General features: G+C 42.3%; 1 protein-coding gene and 1 non-coding gene across 2 annotated transcripts; both read left to right on the plus strand.

The window, feature by feature from the left end:
• The first annotated feature begins 10,364 nt into the window (after window positions 1–10,364).
• Window positions 10,365–13,285, plus strand: TMEM167B (transmembrane protein 167B). Its single transcript, XM_020805307.3, has 3 exons — window positions 10,365–10,485; window positions 10,784–10,915; window positions 11,438–13,285. The coding sequence occupies exons 1-3, from the start codon at window positions 10,476–10,478 to the stop codon at window positions 11,518–11,520; spliced, it is 225 nt and encodes a 74-aa protein (XP_020660966.1). The 5' UTR covers window positions 10,365–10,475; the 3' UTR covers window positions 11,521–13,285.
• Window positions 13,286–16,858: 3,573 nt separating this feature from the next.
• On the plus strand, window positions 16,859–17,237 carry LOC140707244 (small Cajal body-specific RNA 2). Its single transcript, XR_012087164.2, has one exon.
• The last annotated feature ends 3,008 nt before the right edge of the window (window positions 17,238–20,245 follow it).

The raw sequence follows: 20,245 nt of genomic DNA on the forward strand, positions 1-20,245 counted from the left end.
GTATCAATTGCCTATAGTTCATTTAACGGAAGATACTTTAGCTTCCCAAACATGAAGTATGTTATGTGATATGTTGGCAACTCCTGAACATGCATATTTTTGCTCAGGTCTTTCTCAGTGTTTTGTGCTGAATGCTATGCATGCTGTTTACTGAGGAGTTTAGTGCTCTTTTTCTTGGGGTGTTTGCAGGGGTGAGGAATGTATGGTCCTGCAGAAGTTGTTGGGCTGCAACCCCATCAGTCCTAGCCAGCATAGCTAGTGATAATGAATGATGGGAAATGCAGTCCACAACATTCACAAGGCCACATGTTCTCCACCATTTATTCACAGCCCTCGTGCTTGTTCGTTTTCACTAGTTAAAGATTATTTTAATAGGTTTAAGGCAGTTTATAAGTCTTTTGAATAAAACAAGGCAATAAAAAAACATAAAAATATAAATTAAAACATAAAACAAATCTACATGTTTAAAATAGGGGTTGTGTGGGGAATCTATTAATACAGTGCATTCTGTATTGTTCTTAGTTGCTTACATGTAATCTTATGAGACCAGGAAGGCCAGGAATGAAAGAACTAAAAAAAAATCATCAGGTGTCATTGGAGACCAGGACCAAGATCATCCGCATTTTTGTATTTCTGATCACCTGGTAGGTGAAAGCTGGAGAATTAAGAATGCTGACAGGTCCAGCCAAGGCCATGGAATGGCACGGGCTGCGGACTGGGGATTGGGGACCTCTGCTTTAAAGGAACCACAGGTTTGAGTTTACAAGAACTGAACAGGGCTGTTGAGAACAAGACATTTTGGAGACTGCTGAGTCATAGTGTCACCATAAGTCAGAAGTGTTATGTGAACATATGGCATGGCACACTGATGTCCTTTTTAAGGAGGCTTATCAATATATTGTTGTGTGCCATGAAGTCAGATTTAATTTATAGCAATCCTAATAGGGATTGCAAGGTATGTGAGATATTTAAGGAGTGTTTGTACGAATGCCCCCTACTGTGAGTTTCCATGGCCAAGTGGAGATTTGAACCAAGGCCTCCTATGTCCTAGTCTGTTACTCTGGCCGCTATATCACATTGGCGCTGCACTATACCACTCTGGCATAGATTAAACCAATAAGCAGAGATTAAGTATAAGGACAAGATTCTTGGTCCATTCTGAAATGCAGAAGTAGTAAACACATTACCATCCCATCGCTGGACTTCCAGTCCACCCCTGGCCGAATGGCCAACGGTGGTGGCCCTGCATCGGTGAGGAATGATAAAAGAAAATAGTCCATCCACATATGGGTGTGTGTGTGTGTCACACATTCCCCAGCCCTACTTTAATGAGCACAGCTCAAGGATGCAGCACACTGGTCACTATGTGAAAGTTTTGTGGAACAACTTCCTTCAAACATTGGATTATTCAGCAATTTTATTGAAATGTTTTGAAATCAACAAATGAAAACAGGCAGATTAAAAAAAAAACCTACCTAATTTATTTTAACCAGCAAAGCATATCCTGCAGTTTACCCTAATGAATCTAGAATGTCATTCAGTCATATGCCTGCCAGCCTGGTATTGAAAAGGATTCGGATCAGTGGTTGCCAACCTTGAGTTACCCAGCTGTTCTAGGATTGCAGTTCCCAGAAATCTCAACCAGCACAGCTGATGGTAAAGGCTTCTGGGAACTGTAGTCCAATAACACCTGGGTTACCCAAAGTTCAGAACCACTAATCCAGATGATACAGGCCCTGGAAGACACTCCCACCCATCCCAACACAGATCTTGTTTCCTTTGTAAACCAGCTTTTCTACAGCCCAGCAGCTAATAAGAAAACACAGATATTAGGCATAACTGACGTAGTCAACAACTTTGAAATAAATGTTATTTCTATTTCGTTCGGATCATGCACAAGATCATCTTATGAGACCAGGTTGGGAACTACTGATCCATGATGCATCTATTCTGGATCCTTCCAGCTCTGTGTGCAGCCTTGAAAGATTAGATTTTCCATCTCTGAGCAGATTTCCCTTGTAATCCATTGCTGATTAGTCCATTATCTGGCAGGCTAAGGAGGCGTCCCTCATCCAAGAAAACATAAGAAAATATTGTAATGTCATGGGTGCTGAGGCCAGCAAGCTGAGGCTGTACCCAGATATTAAATATATATTGAGGAGGATATAAGCATGTACTTGGAATGTGGTATCTCGTATGTGAGTAAATTGAGTTCCCAGCCAGGCATTCTATGTACAGTACATGTTTTTGCAATGTTTTTTCAGAGGAAGTGAGCAAGCAAGATAAATGAGTGTTCTTGTTAACTTGCCTTCACAAGACTTCCAGTTAAGATGATAATTTACATTTCTAATCCTCCCTTTCCTACAGTGAGTGCAAGACATGTTTTTCCTCCTCCCCCAAATTATCACAATGGCCCTGTGAAGTAGACAAACCTGAGAGAGAGAGAGAGAGAGAGAGAGAGAGACTGGGTCAAGGTCATCTAGGGAGTTTCATGATCCATTGGAGATTTGAACCTTGGATCTTCCAATCCAACACTGACCATTATGCCACTAGCTTTCACAGGTGGGGGAGAATAATCTATAGGAGACAGTGCACATGTCTCTTTTCCAGCTGAGCACATGTAACAACATGCTTTTTACCACTGAATGATAGACAACAACTCTCTAAATTTCTGCTGCAATTTAGGTTTAATGGAATTAGAGGCAAACCAGAGTAGTATTAACACATATCCAAGACTGATTTGAGATAGTTTATACCTAGGATTTCTCTCTCTCTCTTTCTTACACACACACACACACACACACACACACACACACACACACACACACACACACACACACACACACACACACACACACACACACACACACACACACTTCCATGTGCAGAAGCCAATTGCATTGGTAGATGATCTTACTTCAATATTGTCTTTGTTATCTGCCATCAGGTGACCGCTGAATTATGGCAAATGAAAGAATGAACTCCAGAATGTTCTGCTATTAACAACTCTGCTCAGCTCTTGCAAGCTCAAGGCTACAGCTTCCTTTATGGAGTCAATCCATCTTGTACAGTATTTGGTCTTCCTCTTTTCCTACTGCTTTCAGCTTTTCCTAGCACTACTGTCTTTTTCAGATTTGTCTTCTCGTGATGCAATACCTTCAGTTTCATCATTTTAGTTACCTTAGGAGAAACAGGGGCAGCGAATCTGTCCTTAGCTCCTTCATACTCTTTTCTCACTGTTGTGCCTCAGGCCAGCCCACTACTCATTGAAACAAATACTATACTGGCAGTATCTGCATGAGTCACTTGGGCAAAGCAAGGCGTGCACATACACACAGAAGGCGAGCTGGCTTCTCCTCTGTTTGTTTGTTTGGCTGGTGGCCTTTCCTAAAAGCTGGCAACACTGCCAGAGTTTTGGCCACAGCTGCCTCCTGCTCTCCAGTCACCACTATGGCAAGTGGATTGCTCAGCATACCGGCAGGGTCAGAAGAAAAAGAAAAGGCATATTTGCCAGCAGAAAAAAACTGAAGCAACAGGCAGAACCTAAGGTTCAGGGGGCAAAATGAACCACTTGGTAGGGAGTTTAATAGACCTTCAGTCCTGCTTTGATGCTGGGTTTTAGCAGTCTTTCCTAAGAACAGCAGGAGCTGCTTCCCTTCCACTTCTGATGTGGGTCTGTCCTTAAATAAATTGTGCTGATGCTGTAGTCAATGTCAACATTTCAGTGCCTGTGGCATTCAGAGATGCGAAGGCAGCTTTGTCAGTGTACCATTTGGCTTTCCCTCCAAGTCTTTCCCCCTTCCTCTTTATTGGATTTGATCTGTTGATTAGTGTTTCTTTTCTCCAAACCAGAAACAGGAACTGCAGAAGCCGTAACTACACCCTGCTTTCCCATTTAGTGTGAATAAATACAGTTCTAAAAATAGGATTTCTGGCAGGCCTGCTTGAACCCTTTTGGCTCAGGGTGTGCTTGATCTGGTGTGAAGAGGATGTAGGGGAAAGAGGTTAGGTTCACTGGATCAATGTAAGAGTGAAAATGATGACTAGACGTTGAAGCTGGATTAGGTATAATCCAAGAGTTTATCACAGCAGGAGGCTGTTTTGTTGGGGGTATAAGAACTGTTTGTTTCTTTCACCTGTAGGAGGACAGGTGCCGCACCTGAGGCACTTGCCTTTTCCACCTCTCTGTGGGAAGCGGGATCACAGGGTTGCCACAGGATTAATACACAGCTTTAAAGTGACATCATGCAGACCTTCATGGTGCATGATCATCTGTTCTGTTTACATGCTTGAGAAATCACACACACACACACACACACACACACACACACACACACACACACACACACACACACACACACACACACACACACACACACACACACACACACACACACACACACACACACTTTCTTAATGTGCAGGACATGCTACAATGTTTACAAAGTCTCAGTGCAATGGATGTATTAGCCTTGCTAATGATGTAACAATTTTGGCTAGAGTTTTTAAAAAAATAGAAGAGGTGTATGGCTCATTGCAAGACAGCGAGGAACAAGCACAAAGACAGAAAGATAAGGGAAAAGTGGAATTGCTGTGATGAAGAGAGCAGCCTTCTTGGTACTTAACAATTTTAATAACTCTGTGTTATATGGTTATTTGGCATCTTCAACCTACAGTTCAGTTTTTACCTATGTGTCAACAATTTCATGAAAGACGGCAGGTTCAAAAAAAAAACATCTGCGTTCTTGGATCATTGACATCTTGGAGTGGCTCGCTCTGTGATTTGCACTACCATCCTCTCAACAACACAAGTACTTTTTACAGGAAGACACCTTGTGAGCACCGAGTAACCCCTACACATTCCTCGTTCAAAGGAGCAAGAAAAGGCCCACCTGATTTCTGGACAGTTGGCACTGCCTGACCTACAACTGCTACATATTTTGTTAATTACGTGTTCTTGATCCTGAATGATTTACACAATCACACTGAAAATATGGTTTAAATAATTAAGCATTCATGACGCATGTAATGTATACAGCTTAGCGATGACCAAGATAAATTGATGGGCATTCAATACAGTCTTTAAAATAGACATTAAAAATATCTTCATGAAGTCTTATAGACCTGTCTAGAAAAGCTCAGGGTTGAGCTTTCAATAGTCCTCAGAAGGAAAATATTTCAAAAATATTAAACAGCCACCAGAAGCTCTGCAATCTCTTGATAAGTTATCACAAGTGCCTTGTCATATAGGGTGCTTCCAGATGGACAGTTGTTACCACTCACCCAAAGATACTGCACTCTTGTTCTGGTCTTTGGCAAAGCCCATTCATTTTCCTTCCCCCCCCCCTTTTTTTTTTTAAAGATGACAGTGGCAGCCTGTGGCCATGCTTGGGGTGGATGGGTTTCTGGCACTTGTCATCCAAAAAAGTAATTCTGCCACACTCCGTGATATTTTGTGTTTACCATGTCATCATTTTTGCTTACATAGTGAGACAGTGCTGGAAGAAACCATGGGAAATCATGGATATGTACATATAAATGGAATAAAACCATGGCTCCCCCCCATTCTGTGAAAGAGGCAAAGCAATAAAAACTTCATCCAGAAGCATGCAGAGACTCCATATACAAATAGTACAGACACGAGAACATGCCTGATTGATCCAAGAGATTTCATCATAATAGTCTCTGAGATACCACTAGTCCCCTAAGCTTCATTCTTTCTGTGAGACGATCAACAAGAAAGCTACTCACCCGTTTTGACTGGGAACCTCCCATGGCCCTCAGCAGCTCTTCTTCACTGTTCTTTCCTTTAATTCAGTAGAATATTATCTCCAACAATTTAGCATCGGGATTCCATTTCTTTGCTGAGCAGGGGCATGGCTTTGTGACAGATCTGTGTAGTTTGCTAAGTTAGCCTAGTTATTGTTTTTTTTTCCCTTTGCAGAGAGAGGGAACTGTAATGTGATTGCGGATGGACCCTGCTTCTTTTAGCAGGCTCTTCACAAAACCTATTAAAGCCCTTAGACTAATCCCTGAGTGTGTGGCCGGGGTGGAAGCAGCAGAGAGATAGAGAGAAGGACAGGTGTCATGTCACATGTTCCCTTAAGAACCATGGAGTGATTATAAGAGGATGGCATTTTACAATTCTGATTTTCCAAAACATTATTTAGAAGAAGATAGGTTTAGCAGAACACATATACCTTCTAGGTTGTTACGAATCAAACACATTTGGTCTACCATGTTAAAAGACTAATTTAATATGCTAATTATGCCAGGACTAGAAATTCATCATGTGGAGAACAGAAGAGAAGTCATATTTCCTACTTTGAGCTCAAAGAAGGAAAAAGACAATATAAAAGTATCAAAGAAATACATAAACAATATCCAGTGTGAGGACAACTGGGGAAGAAAGCACAGGGAATACACAGGAACATAATAGCAAAACAAAGGAGAAAAGTGGTCTAGAAGTCACAAGAGTGTCCACAAAATTCAGCAGACTGTAGGAAAGGGAGGTGAGAGGGGAAGAAGAACCATTTCAACTGCTCTGCTAAAAGATTCCTTGTTTTTTGCCCTCTTCTTTTTCTCCAACGTTTTTTCTTTTGTGTTGTGCCTTCCTAGTTTGTAAGCCTCTTGGGAGGAACTGTCTTGTTCTTATAATGTACGTAAGCCACACAGGGCCCTTCTTTGGCTGAGGAGCAGGATAACTGTATGCTGTAACTGAATAAATAAAAATCAAGGATTATGTTACTTCCAGTGATATGCTACCACTTGCAGAGAGAGCTAGTGAACTCATAATAAAAGGGACATACCTCCAGCTCAAGAAATGAAAATCTCTTTCCTTTAAGGTCAAACATCCTCTACAAGGCCCAAAAACAAGGGGTGTGTGGTGGTGGCGGCATAGCTCATGTGTAACTTTTATAGCATTATCCTATATACTTATCTTTTGAAGTAAGCTTTATCAACTGAAATCCAGCAGTACTCTGCAATTAGGACAGGCCCATTGGATTAGTGGGGATTTGGTGAGGATAAACATGTAGTATAAATATTTTAGATAAATAATAAACAAACCTAAGCCCTAAACGGTTTAGGACCTTGATACATGGTGGAACACCTTCTCCCACCTAGATCTACCTGAGTCACCCATTCTAGTTAGGTAAGACGGCTGAGGGGCCTAATGCCGAGAGAGGCCCAGAAAGAAAGAACAAGAAACTGGGCCTTCTCAGCAGTGGCCCCTTGACTATGGAACACCTTGTCGTTGGAAATCACCCTGGCACCCTCACTGGGTGTTTTTAAGAGTCATTTAAAGACTTGGCTCTTTAGGCAGGCCTTTCCTCCAGTCAACACTTGATTCTTTTCTTCTTTAGTTTCCCTTTTTCTCCATCTTGAACTTCTAAATCTGTTGATTTAATTATGTGATTGTTTTATGATGATTATTTTTTATGATGTTTTATAACTGTTTGTAAGCCACCCTGAGTAGACTCTGTCTAGGGGGTGGGTTAGAAATAAAATTAAATAAATAAATAAATAAATAAATAAATAAATAAATAAATAAATAAATAAATAAATAAATAAATAAATAAATAAATAAATAAATAAATAAATAAACCATATATCCTAGGATTCTGTAAGATGGTGCCATGGCAGTTAAAAGTCATATTAAACTGCAATTAACTGGGAGAGGTATTTGCATTTTATACCACTAAGACCACAAGATTAGAATTGCACGGCCACAATCCTATCAACACCTGACATCTGACTCTGTGCATACTTCTGGGTAAGTATGCAGTTCTGCTAAGGTCAATTGGACTTTCTCTGACCAGTAAACAGAGGGTTCCAGCCCTTCTTGCAAAAAGTCCATTTAAAATATAAACATTGTATCCCACCACCATCCCAGGACTTTCTGAGAACTGAAAGGCAGATATTCCATTTTTTAATCCTGATTGGATTTTTCGAGGGAAGTTGGGAGAACAGCGGTGAAAACAACACAGGAAGACTAGCATGTCCATGTAAAGTCTCCATAAAATTTTATGAATTCAGTAGGTGACACTGTACTAAAGAGTCTTATCTGAAATCACACCCTGGCCTGTATAATGGGCTTTATCTTGTTTTTACTTCCAGCAGGGGGTTTGCCATTCTCTTCTCCACACCCCTCCCACCTTCTGTTTCGACCAGCTGGTAGCTTCACATATCAAAGACACAAGATCACCAGCATCCCTTTCCTTTTCCATTTCCTGACCAGGATTGATTTTGGCATTCAGTATTGGAACGGTACATCACCAGATGGGCAATTCCAGTTGAAATATTAAAAATCCTAAAATATGATGCTGTTAAGGTGTTACACTCAATATGCCAGCAATTTTGGAAAACTCAGCAGTGGCCAGAGGATTGGAAAAGATCAGTTTACATCCCAATCCCAAAGAAGGGCAGTGCCAAAGAATGCTCCAACTACTGTACAATTGCACTCATTTCCCACGCTAGCAAGGTTATGCTCAAAATCCTCCAAGGTAGACTTCAGCAGTATGTGGACCGAGAACTCCCAGAAGTACAAGCTGGATTTTGAAGGGGCAGAGGAACTTGAGACCAAATTGCTAACATGCGCTGGATTATGGAGAAAGCCAGAGAATTCCAGAAAAACATCTACTTCTGCTTCATCCACTACGCAAGTCTTTGACTGTGTCAACCACAACAAACTATGGCAAGTTCTTAAAGAAATGGGAGTTCCTGACCACCTTATCTATCTCCTGAGAAACCTATACGAGGGACAGGAAGCAACCATTAGAACTGGATATGGAACAACTGATTGGTTCAAAACTGGGAAAGGAGTACAAGGCTCTATATTGTCCCCCTGCTTATTTAACTTAGAACATCATGCGACAGACAGGACTGGAGGAATCCCAAACTGGAATTAAGATTGCCGGAAGAAATATCAACAACCTCAGATACGCAGATGATACCACTCTGATGGCAGAAAGTGAGGAGGAATTAAAGAACCTCGTAATGAGGGTGAAAGAGGAAAGTGCAAAAAACAGTCTGAAACTCAACAGCAAAAAAAAAAAAAAAAAAACTAAGATCATGGCCACTGGTCCCTGGCAAATCGAAGGGGAGGATATGGAGGCAGTGACAGATTTTACTTTCTTGTGCTCCATGATCACAGCAGCCACAAAATTAAAAGACACCTGCTTCTTGGGATGGAAGTGACGAGAAACCTAGACATCATCTTAAAAAGGAGAGACATCACCTTGCCAACAATAGTCTGCATAGTAAAAGCTATGGCTTTTCCTGTAGCAATGTATGGAAGTGCGAGCTGGACGATAAAGAAGGCTGACCGCCAAAGAATTGATGCGTTTGAATTGTAATGCTGGAGGAGACTCTTGAGAGTCCCCTGGACTGCAAGGAGATCAAACCTATCCATTCTGAAGAAAATCAGCCCTGAGTGCTCACTGGAAGGACAGATCCTGAAGCTGAGGCTCCAATACTTTGGCCATCTCATGAGAAGACTCCCTGGAAAAGACCCTGATGTTGGGAAAGTGTGAAGGCAAGAAGAGAAGAGGAGGACAGAGGACGAGATGGCTGGACAGTGTCACCAAAGCTACCAACATGAATTTGACCCAACTCCGGGAGGCAATGGAAGACATGAGGGCCTGGTGTGCTCTGGTCTATGGGGTCACAAAGAGTGGGACACAACTTAACAGTTAAACAACAAATTGGAATGGTATTGAGCACGGATCGCCCAATCGGTGGAAGAAGAGTTTTGTCTATTCGCGATTTCTGTCTTGCTTGAGCTATTTATCGGTAAATTAGCAGATTGGGCGGTGGTGATAATACTCTATTATGTGTCTATGTACAATGTGGAACTGTACCGGAGATTTTTGTGGCACTATATTTATTTTGGCAATCAAGACAGAGGGGATGACATCTCTTAATAGTGTGCATTATATTATCAAGCTTAGCTGCTGCCGGAAATGGAAAATCACAACACAATTGTATCTATAATTTCTACTTCAAATTATCATATGGAGATAATAATAACACTAGGCAGCCTTAGAGAGCTGTTATGCAAACCACACGGATCCTCAGCAAAAGTCCGTGCGTGTGGGTGAGTGGGTATATAATAATATCCCTAAAAGTAGAGAGCGTGAAAGCTCCCTTGGAGAGTGGTGGTGGAAAGCTCTCTAGTGTTAAGTCCTGTATTTCTACAGCAAACCACCTGATGTCGTCATTATCAGTTTGGCAAAGGACAATCACTGTTTCAAAACACACTGCCAGACTCGCTCTAAACCCAGAGGGCTCGGCTTTCAGCTAATACTGCCTGAACTATCAGCACGGGCTTTTCTAGGACCGAACAATCATAGAGCGCAGTTCTCTATTCTATTGGAGCTCGATTGGTGACACCTAGTGGTTCCGGTGCCGCGCTGGCCGTTCATTCTGGGAGATGCGGTGACGGGTACTGGGTCTGGGCTTCGGGGGCGGCAGTCATGGCTAACGGTGAGGGAAGGAATGGGCAGGGGAAGGGGAAGGGGAAGGGACGGGCGGGCGGGGGGACGGAGTCCGGCGGTTTCACTCTTGGCTGCTGGATCTAGTTCCTCGCCCAACTGTCCTGGTGACTGCGTTTGCTTACAGCCGGTTTCTGGAGCGGGGCGGGGCCCTCGGGCCAGGGGCCGGTGTGGGGTTTGCGAGACCCCTTCTCCGATATTATTCCAGCTGTGCCACACCGCCCCCCCCCCCTCTAGACAAAGGATGTTGTGACTGCAGTTGACGGTGACTCTTTCCCTCTTCCTTACAGTGTATTCCCTGGACGGGCTATTGGTGTTCGGTTTGCTTTTCGTATGCACCTGCGCTTATTTCCGGAAAGTGCCTCGGCTGAAAGTCTGGTTACTCTCGGAGAAAAGAGGGGTATGGGGTGTATTCTACAAAGGTGAGGCTCCCCTACTGAGCTCCAGGTTTCGAATCAGCAGCCAAAAGCTAGGGGAGAGGTAGCGTTTGGGAGAAAGGCATTCGGTGACTTCCCAGGAGGGGAAGTGAAGAGTGCCTTTGTATGAGACAGAATTCCTGCCCAGTAGTGGCTACTTATGGGAGTGTTGTGATCTATGAAAGCAACCCAGGAGGTGGGAACAACACTGTTAAATTTACTAAGCTGTTGGGTATTCCCACTGTGCTTTTGTTTACTTGAACAGAGTGTGGATTTTCTCCCCCCCCCCCACAATACTGGGAGCCCTAACTTGTCGATTTCCCTAATGTTATTATTCCAGTGGCAATATACACTTACGGATATGCTTTTGAAATCAGTGGGTTTAAATCAACCCAACCCCTTCTTCCCCTCATCAATACTGAGAATTAGGATTATGCTTTTAGTAGTAAAACTGTTCTTTGATGTTGACTAAATGTTACTAAAATGTTCTGTACTGTTACAAATGATAAATATCTTTAATTTTTGCAGCGGCAGTGATTGGCACAAGACTCCATGCAGCAGTGGCAATATCCTGTGTTGTCATGGCATTTTATGTCCTTTTTATAAAATGAATTACAGTTTACCAGATGGACACCATTTTTCAAACAAAGATGCTAAAGAAGGCATACCCCTTTTGCTTGAGAGACTATATCTCATAAAGGAATATACACAGAACCCTACATGGACATCAAGAGGCAATTCTCCTATGACCAAGCCTTGTTTGAGACCAAGGGAATGGCGTTTGTAATCCTCATTCTCTGTACTTCTAATAGAGCTTGAACGTAATCAACAAATATTGTCTTATATGCAGATTATTAAAATGAGTATTACAGTCTGCACAAGGAAAACATCAAAGTTTTGAGGCACATGGAAGTGTGTAAAGTAAATTGTTCTCACAAATAGTGACAGGTAATGCTTTTCCAAAATGTAGGACAGTGTGGAGAGGAGAAGGGTTTTTTCCCCCCTGGTGTTCTAAAGAGAATTGCTCTAAGTCCCCAATGTTTAATAACGAACAGCATTGGAGGGTGTTGATCTTGTTAACTGTTTTCTTTAATGAATGCACTTTTAAGATTGAGGGCTAAATTTGTCATAAAAATGAGTCAATGTGTATATGGTAGAGTCTTTGCATGGGTCAGAGAAGCGCTTACACAATCCTTACTTCAGATGGGGAAAACTGCTCTGAACCACAAAGGAAGCAAAATGCTCTTTAATCTGTTCACATCTCTTTTGGAGTAATTAACCATTCTGCTACCTTTTACAGTAACTGAGAGTGACTGAAATGCTTCATGTTTTGTGGAATTTAGTTTATAGTCAAGATTTCCCAACAACTTAAAAATAGCTACAATTATTGAGAAGCCAGTGTATAGGAGAAAACAATGGGGACAGATGCTGTTACATAAATGAATCAATGTTTAAAAGTTTAAATCACATTTAAAGACCATAACTTGTATATTTTGAAAAGTGTACAGACTTTAAAGGTAAAGATTTACATTTGTGTTCTTAATTTTTAATTATACGTATATTAGTTCTCTTTGCTCCATCTTTCTTTGAATGGTCCTCTCTTGCCAATCTGTGCTTAGAGTGTTGGATATGATATCCTTCAGACAGCTCTCTATTACTGAAAACACTGGAAAGACCGAAAGTCATAAGTGATTCTAAAATTAGGGCCTAACCCTTTAAAAACCCATTCTTTGTATAATGCCAATTAAAGTTAAAAGAAAAGTCAGTTTCTTTTTCACCTTTGAACATTTTGTCACAGACAGCAACTGTCATGTTTCGTATATATGTAGATCAGCTATATACTGGAGTCCTAACTTAGCTTCTGGTGTTTCAGCAATATGTGTCTGAATAAATCTGCCTTATTTTTCTTCCTCATACCTCATAGGCACAGAAATACTGTTTCTTCCTTTCTTCTGGTGAGTGATTCTTGCTGATGAGAATCTGAAGGAAATAAACAGTACTATAGGTTTTAATGGCTGTGTATTCTAGGGAAGTGCAGAGGTGAGAGCAAAGTTCAGTTTCACAAAATAGTTTCACCTGTTTAAGGAGGCAGTTTAATTGAAAATGGCATTCTTGTATCAGCATTTGAGGATGGCCTGTGACAGTTGGCCATGGCTTGAAAAAGTTATTTCTTTGATTAGAACTCTCAAAATCTATCTGCCAGCATAGACACTGGTCTTGATAGCTAGGAAGTACTGAGAGCTGTGGTAAAAAATATATTTCCCCCACATGTTCTGCAACTGATTGTGTTATTACCCAAAATGTTCTGGATGCATTTTAGCTGTCAGTCCTCCAAATAATCAATCTTTTAAAAATAAAAATCTGTCTACTAGAAAACGTTCTTCTACCTCTGAAAAGACCTTTATGTAGATAGCTGTTGGGATAAAAAATATGAACCCTTAATCCTTGTGAAGATGACCATCCTCCTGTCCAGTCCTCCTTTGTACTGAGGCTATTAATAACCATATTACCAGATTGGGAACTCATATCATGCTATTCAATTCATACATGCAGTTTGGGAAATTGAAAAACTAACATCATCCAAGTGTTTGATTATAGGAATTCAAAATGTCCTGCTGGAATTAGTCTATAAATATATTGGGGTAAACTTCCACATCCCAGACAACACCAGTAGTGTTTGAATCTGAGTTGGTCAGCTTTTCTCAGCCTATGAGTGTCATCTTCTTGGACTGCAAATCGTAATAGCTGTAGCTAACATGGCCTAAACAAGGTAAGGGGTTGTGAAAGTTGAAATTTAAAAACATTGGGAGAATTCCAAGCCAGGCAAAATATTTTAGAGAAAACAAACCAAAAATATGTCCAAACTGGCAATGTCTATCATGGTGTACTATGTGAGATCCATCTCTATTGTGCTCTATTGTCAAAATACATCAGTGCACTGTGTTCCAAGATGATGGTTCAACCCAGCGATCTTTTTTAAAATGTCATATATCAACCAATTTATCAAGAAGGTTTATATAATAGGACACCATCTACAAACAACTTGAAACCTTTTAATTTGAAGTGGGGGAGATAAATTGATTCAGCAACAGAAGAGCCTGAGTGTATTAAACATCTAAAACAGGGCTCTCAAACTCAAGTTACCTGGGGGCCGCTGGAGGCAAATTCTGGGTGAGGCTGGGCCGCATCAGATTTTCCTCCAAGCAGAGCAACAGCCCGAGAAAGCTGCCCAGGAGTTTCCTGAGCCTGGCTGGGGCTCCAAGGAGGAGGAGGATGGGCGCGAGAGCCCTCCTCGCTGGCCACGACCTCCTCTAGCTCCTTCACTACCACCACCAGCAGCAGCAGCAGGATGAAGAAGCTGAGAAGGGAGGGAGCACCAGCCACTGCCTAGCTGGGGGGGGGGGAGGAGGGCATGACATAAAATTTTAAAAAAACCCTCACAGAATCACCTTGCCAAAGGAAAAAAGGCCCCCTCGGTACATGCAAAATTAAACAGAATGGGGCGGGGCCCCATAGCTGCTTGCGTGTGAGCACACAAACACACATACACACACGGAGGTCTGGCAACCTTCCTCTGAGGGCCCCCCTCAAAAAAAGGCACACTCAGCAGCAGCAGCAGTTACCCCCACCAGAGGAGCAAACTTTGCGAGGCGAGCCCAGGCAGCCTCCAGAGCCGAGGTGGCTGAAGTAGCGGTTGCTGGCTGGGCTGGGCTGGTGCTGGGGGTGCCGAGAGAGAAAGAGAGCCAGAGAGCCGCTTGCCTGCAAGAGGCGGCGGCAGCTGCTGTTGGTGGCACTGTTGGAGGTGCTCTTCGAGGACAGGCTGGGAGTGAGCTCCGCTCTCAGGCATCGCTTGGCGGCGGCTCAGGGGAAAGGGCTGGCAGCGTACCTCGCTCACCAGCTCTCCCCCGAGACAGCGCATCTTGCACCCTCCATCCGGAACTGTAGCTTGCCAGCCGGCAGACAAGCAGGCTGGCTGGCAGGCTGCAGTTCCAGATGGAGGGTGCAAGAGGTGCTGTCTTGGGAGAGAGCCAGCGAGCGAGGCTAGGCTTTTTTTTTACTCTTGACAACAGAGGAAGTGTGGGTACTTTGGGGGGGCAGGCAAGGCGGGGGCCGCAAACTATCATCCGGTGGGCCACAAATGGCCCCTGGGCCGCATGTTTGAGACCCCTGATCTAAAACAATTTTTAAAAATGACATTAAGAAGCTTTAACATCATTAACAAGTTTTCATGTGACATAGTGTGATTTTTGTGCAATTAGCTGTCAGAGGCTTAGAAAACTATCGTTCATATTTTAGCCCTCCCAAGAAGCTCATGGTGGCATACTTCCACCAGCTTTTTTGTTGTTGCTGCAACTTCCCTGCACTATATATTACTCTGAGGCATTGTCACAAGGCCACACATAAGCTTCATAGCCCAGTAAGACTATGTCGCCTAGGTTGCACCAAATCTAGCCCAGCATACTTACGTGGTTATAGTCACATAATCAAGCGGAGCAAATTGCTAAAATGAAAACGGAAGCAATTAAAGGTGTTTAGGTAATCAATATGTTTCCAGCATTATTTCATCATTCTGACTTACTGCTGATAATCTCAGAGTCTATAGAAGATAATTATCTCTGATTCAAATTTACTAATAATGGGTTACAGTAACCCTGCAATATTGTCCCAAGTTTTATCTCTGATTTTGGGGAGAAGGGAGAGCTGACAGCATGTGGTGAGAATTCTGTACTCGTTGTACAACAAGGGTAGCTAAATGATAGTTTAAAATGCAGCAGTGGCTTATACATGGGCAATAGTAATTTCCCATCAGTGCTTCTTGCACATCTGATTAAAAAACAATTGTTAGAAAATGCAGATGACAGCAAAGATTGTTATATTATTCTAATTATTACCACCTCTATAGCCCCCTCACCGCCACTCCTCACCAGTACCATATGGAACCACAATAGTATTAACTCCTAGTGCAATGGATCTGTCATTAATATGCAGTCCTGTTCCTACCTTCCTGGAAAGAGAAGCTGAGTTCAGTGTATGCATGCATAAGCATGTCATTTTAAATTCTTATGAGGGACCTGTTTCAAACCCTAGCTCTTATGAAAAATGACTGAAAAACACAAATTCTTCTGTAAACGTTTCTGCAGCTACTTTATCCTTAATGCTGTTACACTTTTTAAATGTACTATATATGTTTTACTTCTCTCTCAATGCCTTGGTTGATATGTGAAGTAAGTATTCTCTGGAAGGAGAGCTCAAAAAAAGACTGCACCTGGCACTGACGGGGAAATGCAAAGAAGCGAAGTTGTGGCTGGGCAACTTCACCCTAAGAGCCTCATGGCGCAGTGGTTAAGACGCTGTACTGCCGCCAAAACTGTGCTCACGACCTGGGGTTCAATCCCAAGTAGCCGGCTCAAGGTTGACTCAGCCTTCTATCCTTCCGAGGTCGGTAAAATGAGTACCCAGCTCGCTGGGGGGGGGCAATGTGTAGCCTGCATAATTAACTTGTAAACCGCTCAGAGTGCTTGAAGCGCTATGGGGGGGGCGGTATATAAGCAACACGCTTTTGCTAATAACCGTATTCCTCAAGTGTTTCGTTTTTCCTTCCCCCGCCCCTGCCGCCCCCCCATTACTTGAATAAACTATTTGAAAAAATATCAACACGTTTGAAGGCGACGAGCTAAGACTCGACTCTTATCCAGTCAGAATTTCTCCCTGATTTTCTACGGGCACTCCCTGCTTCCGTCCGAAAGGCTTGAAAACGGCTTTGACAGAAATCCCCGAAATCAACCCTCACCGCACGTCTCATGGTTATGAAGATGACCAAGTCAAGGGGGCGGGATTTCGAGGCAACGCGAGCTTTGGTCGCGCGAGCGAGATCTGCAATGTTCCCACAAAGCAATGCGGAGGACTAGAAAAAAGGCAGGCGGCCGGGGCTGCGGTAGTTGCAGCTCGTAGTTGGGGCGAGCGAGTGGTGGTGCGCGTGGTAGTGGCCGAGTGCGTGGGCGGTTCCTGGACGGGTGTATGTGCGTAGTAGGTGTGTGTATGTTATCTGTATGTTAGGGTTGTGTGAATGAGCCCCTCTGCGCCGCTGTACTTCCATTCTGTTACACGTTGATCTTATTTGATCGGGCCGGGATGTCCGCCGCCTGCCCGGCCTGAAATGAGAACACCCTCTTCCTGCGAAGCCCTCGGGGGCGCTGTGCAGGGAAGCAGGTTTACCGAGCAGGCGGTAACGCTTAGTCGGAGATGATGAATTGATCAGATAGATGAGGCTGGGGGCTGGGTGACCCCCTTCCCCCGGCCAGTGCGTATCGAGGCGATTCTGATCCGACTCGCAGGCAGCTGTTCCCGCGCCCGGTTAGTCCTCTGGCCCCGGTTCCATCTCCTCTGCCTTGTGTTGCCTTGGGGTCGTTGGAGTAGCCCGGCCAGGAAGATGGCTTCTGATTTTCTTGAGAGGCGAGCCTTGGAGTGCCGACATACCTTAAAAATACATTCATGATGAATGTTAATAAAACTCGACCTTATAATACGAAAAAAGTCTTGTATCAGGAAGACTCAAATATGACATATGTTCTGGTGGACTACAGTCTCTCTTAATACATGAAATACAGGCTGTAAAAGCTTTAAATTGGTATTTCTTTAAGTCACTGCAAATATCCTTTTTGCTACTAGAAACGAACATTATTTTGGTGGAACCACCTAATGTTTAATAGGTTTACAGCCGTACTGATGTTTTAGGGCTACTTTTTGGAATATTAACATCACAGAACTGGCCACAGCTTTCCTTTTCTTACTAAATTATGCAATATGTCCCTTTGAAGATGAAACTGAGGGACAGCCCATGTTTTCCACGTTATGTGTCCATATTTGGGCAAAGACAGGTAGATTTTTTTGGCCAGCCACTGTAGAGATCAAACTGGAACATATGCTCGCACAGGGCCCATTTTCTTTGGATGCATTTACTTGGATCCCTAAATACCCTGATAGTTAATACATGTTCAATTCTTGGGCTTACTTCCCTGACAAAGATACAGTACAGTACAGTACAGTATTTACACTAGACTAGCTATGCTAACCTATCCTTGGGTTAGTGAGGAAGGGCATTCAGAGCTGTCATCTCTTCAAAGTGCCACTTTGTTTTCATTAATAGGTTTTCACTCAAACTCAGAGCAGCTTTATTGACAATGTGTAAACCTTTACCTTAATAAACACTGGATCCAAATGGTGTACAGAAAAAAAATGCTATATATGAAAGTTAAAGCCTTAGTAGTGTTTTTGCTTTTAGAGAAAATACTGTTTAATCTAAGTGATAGTTTTGTTACCATACAATGCATTTTCATGATCTGTTTTTTCACTGGAATAAATGGAGAGGCCTCCTAACCAAATGTTTGTGTGTGTAGGATGGCAGTGCATTTCACTGTGTATATACTGAATGGGTTCATAATGGTAAATTTAAAATCAGGCATCTTGCAGGTGTCGAATAGGTCTATATACTGTAATTGTGATTTATTTAAATGCCAGTGTTTTATAGGATGTAATCACTTTTTAAAAAAAGCACAGTATGGTATGTTACTTTTTTTCATCATTCTAAATATGATTTCCCCCCCCTCACCTTAACTGTGATAAGAGATTACCAGTGTGTTCTAGCATATATAGAGTAACAGAGGCCTAGGTTTAAATCCCTGTTGGGCCATAGAAATTCACTGGGCATGTAGAAACTTATAAAACCATTCTTTAAACATTTCACTTTAAACATAGCTTGAAAGCCAGAGTTGCTGTAAGTCGGTTCCAACTTGAAGGAACATAACAAGAAATGATTGCCAGGAAATGAATTTTAAAAAGCTGAATTAGTTTTAGCTGCTTCTGGGATGTATTGTTTTCATACTGTGGATCCATTTCTGATGGAGGAAGAGGGCAATATTTGTAATTCCTCCTGCCCCTTACCTTGAGCAGAATAACAAATGGGATAAGGGGTTGCCTCCCCCAGTTCATTTCAAGAGTCTTACTAGGTAGCCAAGATTTGAAAGCCTGGTTTTCAAATAAGAATGCTCTAGTGCTTTTGGAACCCAAGAGATAAGTTCAGGCATTTTGTCCAGTCATGAGCTTGCTACCAGTTTTTTGTGTTTACAAAGTGAAGTCACAGTCATTAACATTGCTAGCCAGAGAGATAAGTGACTACATCAGGGACTTCCTTCTTCAATAAGAACTCAGTTTGGGCTGTTCCCTTATTGAGCACTAATCACTACACATGAAAAACAACTGAAAAATCCAGGTCTAGTTTGGTGGTGACTGAGGTGGAGCCCAAAGCAAGAGATAGCAGAAGTGGCAGCATTTTATACTCATCAGGCTGTGGAAGACTCCGGTCCCTGAAAGAGGAAACAGTGCTGACTGATGTAGTAATAGTGTCAAATTGTGACCACACATGGCAGTAAGATCCCAGCAATATTGTGATGGCAGAGTAAAATTTCTGATGCATTTAAAGCAGTCAATATTTTTGGCAGTAGGCTGCTTCAGTAGTACTAGTTGGCACACAGCCATATTGTTCAACTGTTTAGGCCCTGCCCTTTGTTTTTGTCCTTGTAGAATGTCGTTTTGAACTGTGTTTGTTTTGGCATCCATCTTATCCTTGCTCCTGGTTGACTTTTTCCCACCAGTGAACTGGATACAATGGTTCCAGTCTTTAGAAACTCAGCAGTTTATTTCTGTAAGGCTTTGTGTCGTGAAATACCTAGTTTATTAAAGTATTGTGCTTAAGTAAGTAGGAATTGAGTAATTATGTTGTGGATTACTAAAAAATCTCCCAAGCAAGATCTTAAAGTTGCAAAATATGCTGGATTGTAATACGAGAGGGCTTATTTTCCATTTACAGTGAAACAGAAGATATGTTAACTTTTCTTATGTATGTAAGGTTCAAAGTTAAACCCAATCTTGTGGGAAAGAACATAAAATGTTTTGCCACTATATAAATGTTAGCTGTCTTCTTAAAGCAAAGATACTTTGTGTATATGGTCTCTAAAAATACACAGTGCTGTCTTCCTTGAAATCTCTCATAGCTTCTTTTTGAATGTTGTTGCTGTTTAATCGATAATTCCTCGTCACTTTCTGCTATCAGAGTGATATCATCTGCATATCCAGTTCAGTTTAAGCTTGGGTTTTGCTATAGAAGCTGATGATCAGAGCCACAATCAGCTCCAGCTCTTGTTTTTGCTTACTGTATAGAGCGTCTCCATCTTTGGCTGCAGAGAACATAATTAATCAGGTTTCAGTATTGCCCATCTGGTGATGTCCATGTGTAGAGTTGCCTCTTTTGTTCGAAAAGAGTTTCTGTGGTGACCAGCT

Source organism: Pogona vitticeps, chromosome 4, assembly GCF_051106095.1.
Source record: "Pogona vitticeps strain Pit_001003342236 chromosome 4, PviZW2.1, whole genome shotgun sequence".
NCBI classification, from domain to species: domain Eukaryota; kingdom Metazoa; phylum Chordata; class Lepidosauria; order Squamata; family Agamidae; genus Pogona; species Pogona vitticeps.

Coding starts and splice junctions, on each gene's coding strand:
- TMEM167B (XM_020805307.3), top strand. Junction 10,916..11,437: donor ATGGGGTGTATTCTACAAAG/GTGAGGCTCCCC, acceptor TAATTTTTGCAG/CGGCAGTGATTGGCACAAGA.